We start from the raw sequence: 11,483 nt of genomic DNA, 5'->3' as shown, positions 1-11,483 counted from the left end.
TCTCTCTTTCTATGGAAGAGCCCGTTTTCAAGCTAGCTCCCTGGGATGTGGACCCCATGCCATTTGGGAGAACTGCCCCGCCATCTTGGTTCCATTCTGGGCAGCCATGCTGATCTTAGACTTCATCTAGTCTGCTGCTCCTTTGAAGTTCCTAAAGGTGGGAGGGGCCTTTTCCTGGCCAACCTGACCCAGGACTCCAGGGTTGGGGTGGCCCAGATCCAACCCCAGGGCAGGACTCTTTCTGTTCCGCAAGCTTGCTTCCCCCAGGTTCTCAGTGACATGGTCAAGGTCATGTCGATCCTCAAACAAAACTCCTTTGATTCTGAAAAGCCCCTGTAGAAGGACCCAGCACAATCAGGTTTGCTGCTGACACTCATCCAACTGGATGAGTCTGTTTCCTGCTTCCTTGTGGGTATTCATTTCTTCCTCCTCCTCCCTACCCAAAACAGGTTTGACTTGATAGCAATATCGGATCAAACCACAAGATCTGAGCCACCCCCTGGCTCGGTGCTCCAGGATCTGTAGGGCAGCAAGGCGAGGACTGGGTCAGCCTTTGAACTGGGGGTCGGGCCGGCCCTGGTTTGTCTGCGACCGAGACGGGCAGCAGCGTGTTGGGTCTGAGTCAGATCCTGCCTCGGTCGACACAGGGCTCAGCGTGTAACCTCTATAAAACGGGGTTAGGCTCCAGGCTGCCTTGTGTGTGTTCCCCACCCCGTTGGGACCGTCCTGCGGGTGCTATGGAGAATTGTCCCGAGTTGTAGAAAGCAGACTTTGTACCCTTCGCCTCTGGGAGCAAGCCCGGGAGCAGCTCTCGTCTCAGCGGGCAGTGAGGGGTGCTGGGTCCCCCGGGCCCTGGGCTTGCCACACAACCTGGCGGCCCCGGATCAGGAGGTCCTGCCTCTCCTGTGGTTTCTGAAGCTGAACCAGGCCTGGAAGGTTTGCAGCCATTCCTTGTGCCATGTGCACAGTCCAGCTAGATAGAGCTGGACCAAAACCCAGAGCGGAGAGTGAGCCTTTGGCATTGGTGAGGATGGGCCCGGCTGCCAGCTTCTCAGCATCTGCTAAAAACACCTCCAGTGCCACCTAGTGGTGGCAGGGAGAGTGAGCCTGGCTCCTGGCAGATAGGAGCCCCAGAGACGGCCTAGACTGTGGTCGGGGCCATTTAACAGCCTCCCAGCGTTTCCCTGCCCGGTGCCGAGGAGGCCCAGCCGGGATTTCCCGGGGTTCTGAGCAGTTTGATCCAGTAAATGAGGGTGTCTGTAGCTCTGAAAGCAGAGGTTCAAGTGGGCCCGTGGATCACCCCCCCCCAGTCCCAGTGAAAGCCGGGGGGGAAGCATGACGCCAGTGTGCTTGTGTGCCGTTCTTGGGGGGGGGGGGGGGGGCGCTTCTACAGGGGCAGCCCCACCGGGGCGACCTGGACAAAGCCTTCCCTCGGGGCTCCAGGCAGCCCAGAACCTCTGTGTCTAAGGTCCCGGGCCTGTATGGTCTCAAGCCGCCTTTTCTCCTAGATGAGCATGGAGGAGTCACCTCCACACCGAGCCCCTTAAGGGACAATTAAGCAGCCAGATCTGAACTAGAAACGGGTCTGCAGGGACTCCACGCCTCGCCCCGTATTCCTGGTTGGACGTGGGGGGAGGGTGTAGGTCACCTGGAAGTTGGGGCCAGTAAGATGCCTGGAAGTACCCAGCCCAGAACCCCAGGGGGGAAAAGGGGCACATGGGATTGTAGAGGGAGCGCCGCCAGCCCCCTAGCGGTCAGTCACGGGGGATGCCCTTCGGAGAGTGAGAGCAGAGGTTTTGCTGGTCCAACTAGTCTTTACCATGAGGGGCAAAGGTCACCGGTGCACCTTCATATTGGCCCGAGGGTTGAAGTCTCGTGGGAGGGGGCAGCGAGCCAGAAGCGATTCCCAGGCTGGGCTGCACACTATGTTCCCGGGGCCCTAGTGTTGGAGCAGTGGGGCAGATCACCTGGGAAACGAGACCCAGGAGCGCACCCACCCTCTGCGTAGGACCCCAAGGGCCAGGGAGGCTTAGGTGAGGGTCTAAGCCTGGCTTCCAGTCACTCCAATACTTGTGATCCGAAGAAAACTGGGTGGGGGGGACGGGAAGTTCCAGTCTTTGGGCAGCACCCTTCCCATCACCACCTCCTCACTGTGCGGGTCCCAGCCCAGATTTCAGAGCAGGACTTCCCAGCCTGTCTGGCACTGGGATTCCCTGTCCCATCCCCCGTCCCATCCCTGCTTCCAGGAGGCGGGGCCACAAGAGGTGGTCTGGGCCCCAGTCAGAGGCCTAATCCCAGCCCAGGCCGGCCTTCCCCAGGAGCTTGCCTCCTGCCCACACCCACGCCCCGGCCTCAGCTGCCTTGGAGCCCATTGGGCCCCTCCCCGGCCCGCCCTGCCTAGGGCAATGTGTGCACCTCTTCCTGTTCAGACCCACCCTCCACCTCAGCCATGGAGTTTGATCTCTCTGCAGGTAAGGGCTCTCTGGGCAGGGTTCTTTCCCCCAGACCCCAGAAAACGGAGGAGGAGGAGGGGGAGAGGGGGACGCCAGCCCCCTCCTCAAACACACCCCTCGGGGACACAGGCAAGCCCTTTCTCCGGCTCCCCGAGGATGAAGTGCCCGGCTTAGCTGGGGTGACCTTGCTCAGCCTTTCTCAAAGGCCCCAACCCTTAATACAGGTCCGTGGGCTTTGCAAGGGGGGAGGGCAGCAGCAGTTGGACGTGGGGGTGGGGCTGGAGAACAGACTAGCTTGGGCCGAACACGCCCAGGGAGTGTCCCCCCCATGGGAGCGGCAGCAGGTGCCCCCCCCTTCCTTGGAGCCTCAGTGTAGGGGTAGGGAGCTCCCCACTGGGGTCCCTGGGTCCCTGTGCCACGGGCCGGGGCTGGGACAGACACTCTTCCCCACTGGCAGCCCTAGGTGCCGATGCCAAGAAGACTGAGAAGGGAGGTCTGCCGCAGGGCCCCCCCAAGCCTGGGGAACCCGCCCGGGTAAGCCCAGAGAGGGACGGCAGGGAGGGCTGGGCCGCAGAGGCTGCCCGTGGCCAACTCTCCCTGACGACACTCTTGTGCTCAGCCTAGGCCCCAGACCTCGGACTCCAGCAGTAGCAGCAGCAGCAGCTCTAGCGACTCTGACACGGAAGTGAAGGTAAGGCCCCCCCCCCACTCCCCCCATGACATCTAGGACCCCCAACAGCCGAACATGAGAGGGAAGGCACCCCAAAGATAGGGAACCAGATTGTCCAACAGACCCTGGCATCCTCAGGCTGGCCCTGGGGGGAGAGAGGGCAAGAGCCCCCAGCTCCGCCTGCCTGGCCAGGGCCTCCCCCCACCGCCCAGGCCCCTTCAATCCTCCCTCCATACTCCTTATTATCTAGCATCGGGGGCCTGGCCAAGAGCCCCAGAAGGTGAAAAAACCAAAGAAAATGAAGACGGCCAAAGAAAAGCGAGAGAAGAAGGAAAAAGGGAAGAAGGGGAAGAAGGGGAAGAAGGCGTCAGCCCCCTGAAGGCAGCCTGGGTCCCCATTAAGCCCTACCCTGGAGGGGAATAAACCCACCCCCCAATAAAAGGCAGCACCAGTCAGCAGCACCCCCAGGGGGTTTATTTCTCCCAGTAACAGACGCCCACGGCGGCAGCCCCGGCGCGGAGCTTGCTGTGCAGTCGGAGATCTCTAAGCACCTTAGAGGATGGAGATTGGGGGGAAGGGGGGTGGGGTGGGGGGGACAGGGACTCGGCTCAAGCACAACAGGCAAGGAGATGAATCTGTGGGGGCCGGTTCCAGTCAGAGGGCCGGGGACTCGGCAAGGTGGCCAGCGGGCCGGGCAGCGCCGTCCAGCGCCGGGCCCCTCGTGGCTCCGCTTCCCGCCTGGTTCTCCCCATCCCCACTTGGAGCAGCGGGGAGCCTCGAGGGCCCCTCACCTGACCAGGTGAAAGGTGAGCCAGTACATGAAGAGGGGCTGGGCAGCCGCGATGGCCATGGTCAGGTACATGCGCAGCTGGTTCCTCGCGCCCCGCACTAGTACGCCTTCGGCCGCCACTTCCGAGAGGATTTTCAGTCGAAGGGTCCGGATCTGGAGAGAGGATGGGGCTGCAGCCCACGGGCCTCCCGGGGGACCCTCAGAGGTCTCTCCTGGAAGGGGCCGTTCTGGCCCTCGCCCCTCCCCCCCCCCGGGACACCCCAAGCCCCCACTCACCATGAAGACGAAGATGGCCACACAGCACCAGCTGAGCACCAAGTAGTAGCCGGTCCTCCCAAAGAGCAGGCCCGTCACGACCCCACCGATCATCCTGGGGGCAGAGCCGGGCCGGACCTCAGGGTCTCCCTGCGGAGCCGGGCCCCGGCACGAGCCCCACCCCTGGTGGCCTCAAGGAAGCGGGGGCCCCACTCACCCGACATACTTGTACCCCGAGAAGGCCAGCAGGTCGATGGTGGTGAGGTCCGTGTTGACGGTGACCAGGTAGAGGCTCAGCAGGATGGCCAGCACCTCCACCGTGAGCCAGGCCAGGGCCGAGCTGGCCTGCAGGCCCAGGAGGTCCGGGGAGAACCTGAGGGGCGGCGTGGCTCAGGGCTTGCGGCGGCTCGGGGCGCCTCCCCTCCCCCAACCCCCCAGCATCCTCACCTGTCCTGGGTCCCCAGTGCTAGGCCGGCGACCAGGATGTAGGTGATGAAAGCCATGGCTGCAGAGAGAGAAGCCCGTCCCACAGTGACCCCCGAGGGCCTGGGAACCCTGCTGGGGGCCCCCCACCTGCCCAGGGTCCCCAGGGGAGGGGGGCGGGGGGCAGCTGGGAGGTACCTGGAATGTAGAGATCTGGGGCGTTGATGTCAAACCTCGGGGCCACCGGCATGTCCTGCTGGTACTGCACCTCCCAGTCCTGCAGACACAGGAAGTGACTCCCCAGCCCGGGCCCGCAGGTCCGGCTCCGCCCCCATCGCCCCCCGGACATCTCACCTGGTGCAGATAGGGAAACACCAGGAGCCCCAGTTTCTTCCCCACGTACAAGGTGTCCACAGCAAAGTAATACTTCAGCTTGGTGACGGGGATGAAGCGGTCAATCTGGGAGGCCGGAGGGGAGAAAGGTGAGCCCCAGGCAGCAGCGGCGCCCCTCCCCGCCCCCCATGCCCGGGCCCACTCACGTTCTTGTCCACCAGCTCCTTGCCGTGGGCAGCCAGGCTGCTCCCGTAGGCTACAGCCATATTGGACACGGGGTCGGCCAGGAAGGCCGGCTGGGAGGGGGAAGCGTAGCCCAGGCCCCCCGGGGCCCGATGGGCCGGGTAGCTCCCGGGCCCGTGCGCCGAGCTAGTGTCATGGAAGAGCTGGTGGGGGTCAGCCAAGCCGGGCTCTGCCACGGGCACCCTCCTCTTCATGGCTGCCAAGGGGAATCAGCATCACAGACTTAGGGGGGAGGCCCCGAGCACCCCGCCCATGGGCCCCCCCCCAGGCTCCCCACTGCAGCTGGGGGACCCTGAGCAAGGAGAGCTTCCTCATCTGCAAAATGGGGAACATAAAAGGAGCCACCTCGCAGGTCACGGTGAGGACCACGGAGGGACCTGGGCAGCCAGAGCACACAGCAGGTGCTGCATAAGTGCTGGCTATCTCAGCAGATGAGGATAGCCTTAGCACGGAGCACACAGCATACCACGGGTGTTACATAAATGTCACTCTTCATCAAATGGGATGAGACTGCAAAGCCCACAGTACCCGCTCCGAGGCTGGCCATTACCTCGAGATGACACAAGTCTCAGCGGGGCCTGGCACACAGCAGGCACTACATAAATGCGCGCTGCCACTGTTCTGCTTTTTCAGACAGCTCCCCCTCCCCATTTTTCACGCCTGCTGGGGAAACTGAGGCAGGGGGGTAGCTGGGGCCCTGCAAGGGCGAGCCCATCGTCCGGCTGGACAAGCTGAGGCCGGGCGGGGCCTCCCCGCGCCGGCGGCCCCTGCCCCCATCCCGGGCTGAGCGGGCCGCGGGGGAGGAGATCCAGGGGCTCCGGGGCCGGGCGCCCGACCCTCCAAGCCCCGCCCTCGCGCCCACCCGACCCCAACGGCCGTCCCCGGCCCGCGCCCCCCCTCCCCCCCCCGGGGCCCGCCGCCCTCCCCCGGCCCGGCCCGGCGGCCACGTACGCCACTTACGGTTCCGGGCGCCCCCCGCCGCCGCGCCGCCGCCGGTCCCCGGCTGCATCCCGGACAGGAGAAGCCGACCCGGCCCCGATGGACGCCGAAAAGGACCGCGCGGCCCCCGTACCGCGCCCGTCTGCGGCGCCGCGGGCCAATGGGAGGCCGGCGCCCCGGCCCGGCCCGGCCCCCCGGCGGCCAGTGGCCAATAGAAGGCTGAGGCTCTTCTCCGAGGGCCTCCCCCGAGGCCCGGGGCGGGCGGGGGCGGGGGGGACGTGGCTCGGAGGGGGCAGGGGAAGGACCCGATAAAAACTGCGGCGGCGGAGGATTCTGGGCCGCGCTGGGCGCGGAGCACGCTGGGAACTGTAGTTCCTCTGTTGTTCCTTCAGTCATTGAGGTAAGCGGAGGAAAGAGAGTTTGCGCAGGAGTGGGAAAAGTCGGAGGCAGCGGGGGAGGAGGCTGCTGCTGGGCAAGATCCGAGAAATGGGGAGGCGATTTCCCGGAGAAGACCGGGGGAGCTGGGATGAGCGGCGCGCGCCTTCTTCTTCACAGAATGGGGGAGAGAAGACAAGAGTCGGGTCGAGGAATTCGGAGAGGAAGGGAGCGCAAGAAAGCAGTGGCCTCCCCCGGCCTCAGCCTCCCTCCTCTGAATGAGAGGGACAAGGAGCCTGAGAAAAGCGAGGCTTGGGAAGGAGTCCTTGAGAAGGGAGCAGTAACGGAATGGTCCGCAGCGAATTCTAGGAGACCCGTCAGAGCTTGAGGGCGGAGGCCCAGCCCCTTAGTCAGGGGGGAGATGGGACAAACGGGGCCGGAATGGAGGGGACTGAGGGGGTCACACTGGGAGACCCCGGGGGCAGGGGCGGGGTGCAGGGAGGGGATCACATGTGTCCAGGCGGCAAAGAAATGAGAGCCCGGTGGGTGACGGGAAAATCATCTGCACCGAGGCGATGGATGAGGCCAGGGGGAGGCGGGAAGAAAGCCGGGCAAGAGCTCTCCTGTTACCCACGGACTTGGGCGGACTGCCGCAAAAATGCTGGGAGGAGAGAACCCCCAGGGGGAGGGGCGCTTAGCGCAGACGGAAGCTGGTGGCTTCTGCACTGAGGAAAGGCCATTGGATTCTGGCGGGGGGAGGGGGGGGGCAGTAAGTGACTTAGTGTCACACAGTGAATGTGCCTAAGGCCAGGTTTGAATTCAACTCCTCCTGCCCTGCCTGGGCCCCCGGACCCAGAGATGAAGAATCCTCGATCTTGCAGTTTTAGCCCAGAGGTGGTGTCGGGGGAGGAAGGGCGAGCGGAACCGGACAGACCCATCTTTGTACTGGGGCGGATTCTAATGTTTCTGTTCACTCCCTCCTCTCAGTCAGAACTTCTGCAGTCCCTGCGTATTGACCGCCCTATCCTGATGGAAGGTATGAGTTCTAATCTGGTCTCAGACCCTAGGGCAGGTGATTGGGCAGGTCACAACCCCTATTTGCCTCATTTCCTCATCTGCAAAATGGGAACACATTGGAGAAGAAATGACGAACAGTCTAATATCTTTATCAAGGAAAACCCACGAGCAAAGATTTACAAAAAGTCAGCTGTGCATGAATGACTAAACAGCACCGATCCTGGCGAACCTTCGTGGGTATAGTATGGATATAGGACGGAACAAGCCTCCAACCTGCCTCTAGAGGGGAGATCACAGGCTCCTCCCCATGACTTTGCAGTGAGCTGTGGCCCTGATAATGAGGGGTTACGGCACTAATGAGACAAGGCTTTCTTCAGATGATCCAGAAATATGCTCCCCCAAGTTTGGTAGTTGCGGGAGTAATCAGAAGGACCTGGCCAGGGCCCTTAGCAAAAACTACTTGCTTCAATCTTTGAATCAGAGTTTCTGGTCGGTATAATATAGGTGCTTAGTTAAGAGTCACTAATCAACACACAGAAATAATCCAGTTTCTCAGCTACTCGGCGCAATAACAATGCAATAAAGTTTTTCTCACAATTCTTATAATGGCATAATCATGTTAAATCAAGTACAGATCAGACTACTTAGAGGGCTCACAAGAGACTAGTTTTGAGATTACATGTCACCAAGATAACCAAGAAAATTTCAAACATAACTAAAATCGAGTCTCCAGAAGTAACCCATTCTCAATATCCATTTACTCAGCTTATTTTGATTCCAGATGGCTCACGTAGTCATGTCGATATCTTTTCATGGACAGTATGTTTATTCTTAGGACAGCGCTAAAAGAGCTTCTCTGATTCCAAATCTAGAGGTTCCCAGATAATTCTGCTGGCAATATCATTTAAATTTGGTTCTTCCTTTGGAGAATTTCAATTTAGGTACCATTTGTTGTTTCTATATACCTAATATAAGAATTTTTTTTAAATTTATAAAGATCCAACTGCAAAATGAAATCTGCCTTTTAAAATTAACAGGTATTTCCACTACACACCTGTCTGACTGGCTAGAATGACAGGGAAAGATAATGCAGATTGTTGGAGGGGATGTGGGAAAACAGGGATGCTGATACGCTGTTGGTAGAATGGTGAATACATCCAACCATTCTAGAGAGCAATTTGAAACTGTGCCCAAAAAGTTATCAGACTGCGCATCCCCTTTGACCCAGCAGTGTTACTACTGGGCTTGTATCCCAAAGGGATCTTAAAGAAGGGGAAGGCACCTGTATGTGCAAGAATGTTTGTGGCAGCTCTGTTTGTAGGGGCCAGAAACTGGAAACTGAAAGGATGCCCATCATTTGGAGAATGGCTGACTAAATTGTGGTATATGAATATTATGGAATATTATTGTTCTTTAAGAAATGACCAGCAGGATGATTTCAGAAAGGCCTGGAAAGACTTACACGAACTGGTGCTGAGTGAAATGAGCAGGACCAGGAGATCATTCTATACTTCAACAACAATTTTATATGAGGATCAATTCTGATGGATGTGGCCATCTGTAACAATGAGATGAACCAAATCAGTTCCAATGGAGCAGTAATGAATTGAACCAGCTACGCCCAGCGAAAGAACTCTGGGAGATGACTATGACCCATTACAATGAATTCCCAATCCCTATATTTTTGCCCACCTGCATTTTTGATTTCCTTCACAGGCTAATTGTACACTATTTCAGAGTCCGATTCTTTTTGTACAGCAAAATAATGGTTTGGACATGTATACTTATTGTGTATCTAATTTATATTTTAATATATTTAACATATATTGGTCAACCTGCCATCTGGGGGAGGGGGTGGGGGGAAGGAGGGGAAAAATTGGAACAAAAGGTTTGGCAACTGTCAAGGCTGAAAAATTACCCATGCATATAACTTGTAAATAAAAAGCTATTAAAAATTTAAAAAATGTTTAAAAATTATCAGGTATCTTTAATAATGGGGAAATAATTTCATTTTCTTTACCATTATCCATTCAATTTATGTGTAAAATCCTTAATCCAATTTTGAGACCTTATTAATAAAATACTCAAAGCCTGAATTTCCATGATAGATAAATTTTGGAAACCTGTCATATATATTTGTATGTATTTTTTTTTTTTTTAGAGAAAACAGTCTAATCCTGTGGCTTTCTCAAAATTCACGATTTCGAAACTTTTTATATCACATCTTTGTCTAATTTCATGGTCTAATCATTTCCCTTTAGAAGAATATCATCCCTATATTATAATTAGAACACAAATGTAGGTTAAATTTCTAAAAGGGTCAGACTTGCATCTTATTGTAGTAATTCAGAAGTGTTCCAATTTCCATCTATTATTTAATAGATTTAGTATTGTACTCATAAGACATAAAATTTTGCTACAAAAGGAAAAGAAGGAACAGTTATAACAATGTAACAAGGGGGAAAACTTGTTTAACTGTGATTCTGGGCAAGAGCCAGGACATGACAGCCAATCATGTAGTCAGTGTATCAAAAGTAAGGCTCAGGATTAATCACGTGGGGAATTTTCTGTTTTGGAAAAGAAATAGCACAATGGGGAAATCGAGTCAGGAAAATCCTATCTAGGCCATGCCATGGTCATCCCCAAAACTTTTCCCTTGTTAGCAGTTCCCAGACTGCAGCAATGCCATTTTCTGCTATTGGCTTCTTGACAATCAGACAACTATCCCCTAAAAGCTCAAAGCCATAGTAAATTACTTGGCGATTTTTACCTTAAATAGCAAAATTTCACTATCCATAACTTAGGACTTGGATATCTTACTGAAGTTTCCTTGACAGTTGATATTTCATTTATCCTTTACTTATACATTAAAACTACCCATTTTCTGGAACTTTAAACATACAGCAAATATCTGATAGTTGACTCAAAATTAATATGAATATTAATATATATTTGATATATATGATAATAAAATTAATATGTTGAAGCGACGTCTTTATACCTTCCTGTACACTTTCATAATAGCCAGGAATTTCAAGTGAAATTTTCTATTATATGGTATTATTATTTGCTTTATAACAAAATATGCTTCATTAAATATTTAGCAATTTCAAATATCTATTTTTATTACATATTTCTAAAAGCCCAGTTCCTGTGTAACAGTGTCCAGACTGGACTATGGTCCAGACCATAATTGCATTTCTATTGAAATGGTGTCCCAAGTTTCACGCAAAAAAAGAGAATTTTAAAGACATGAAACAAAACTTCAGATAACATCAGTTCAGTAAATTGTTTTTCCAAATTATCATATATAAATACCATTGATCTTCTTGAGCATTTTAAAACCACTTTTAGAGTTATTAGATATGGAATAATTACACTCAGTTAAAGAAAAAATTATAATGTAGTGCTTAGCATATACCACCTATTGTGCAAAGCACTTTTTAATCATATTATTTTCATCCTCACACCAGCCCTGGGAGATGGATACCATTACTATTTTTCTCTTTGCAGGTCAGGAAATTGGGGCAAACAGAGATATGATAACTTGCCTAAGAGTACACAGCTAATAAATTTCAAAAACCAGAATGTAAACCAAGTTTCCCTACATTTTTCCAGCATTTTTTTCAACACCTATATTAGGGAATGTGATCTGGAATGAGAAAGGAAGTCACAGGAGTCTCTTTGGTTTAAACAATCTTTTCTCTTCATGATCAGAAATGTCTGATCGTTTCTTACAGAACAATAATATTCCATAACATTCATATACCACATTTTATTCAGTCATCCTCCAACTGATGGGCATCCATTCAATTTCCAGTTTCTTGCCCCTACAAAGAGACCTGCCACAAACATTTTGGCACACATGGGTCCCTTTCCCTCCAAAGGCATACATTTCAGAAAGGATTTTCTTACTAGAGTGATTTGAAATAAACAAGGTCACCAAACGACCTGGAATTTTCTTCACAAAGAATGGCAAGTTTGA

General features: G+C 54.4%; 2 protein-coding genes across 2 annotated transcripts; one reads left to right on the top strand and one right to left on the bottom strand.

The window, feature by feature from the left end:
* The first annotated feature begins 2,214 nt into the window (after window positions 1-2,214).
* On the top strand, window positions 2,215-3,509 carry C3H19orf33 (chromosome 3 C19orf33 homolog). Its single transcript, XM_031963160.1, has 4 exons — window positions 2,215-2,471; window positions 2,911-2,987; window positions 3,073-3,144; window positions 3,374-3,509. The coding sequence occupies exons 1-4, from the start codon at window positions 2,450-2,452 to the stop codon at window positions 3,500-3,502; spliced, it is 300 nt and encodes a 99-aa protein (XP_031819020.1). The 5' UTR covers window positions 2,215-2,449; the 3' UTR covers window positions 3,503-3,509.
* Window positions 3,510-3,575: 66 nt separating this feature from the next.
* YIF1B (Yip1 interacting factor homolog B, membrane trafficking protein) lies at window positions 3,576-6,517 on the bottom strand. The gene is given in 9 exon segments (XM_031963155.1): window positions 3,576-4,066; window positions 4,190-4,283; window positions 4,386-4,541; window positions 4,616-4,673; window positions 4,790-4,868; window positions 4,946-5,050; window positions 5,131-5,363; window positions 6,119-6,380; window positions 6,383-6,517. Coding segments are annotated over 9 exon segments (1,263 nt in total). The 5' UTR covers window positions 6,503-6,517; the 3' UTR covers window positions 3,576-3,910.
* Window positions 6,518-11,483: the final 4,966 nt, after the last annotated feature.

The sequence above is a fragment of the Sarcophilus harrisii genome, chromosome 3 (genome assembly GCF_902635505.1).
Source record: "Sarcophilus harrisii chromosome 3, mSarHar1.11, whole genome shotgun sequence".
NCBI classification, from domain to species: Eukaryota; Metazoa; Chordata; class Mammalia; order Dasyuromorphia; family Dasyuridae; genus Sarcophilus; species Sarcophilus harrisii.
This window is presented reverse-complemented; position numbering and strand designations above follow the sequence as displayed.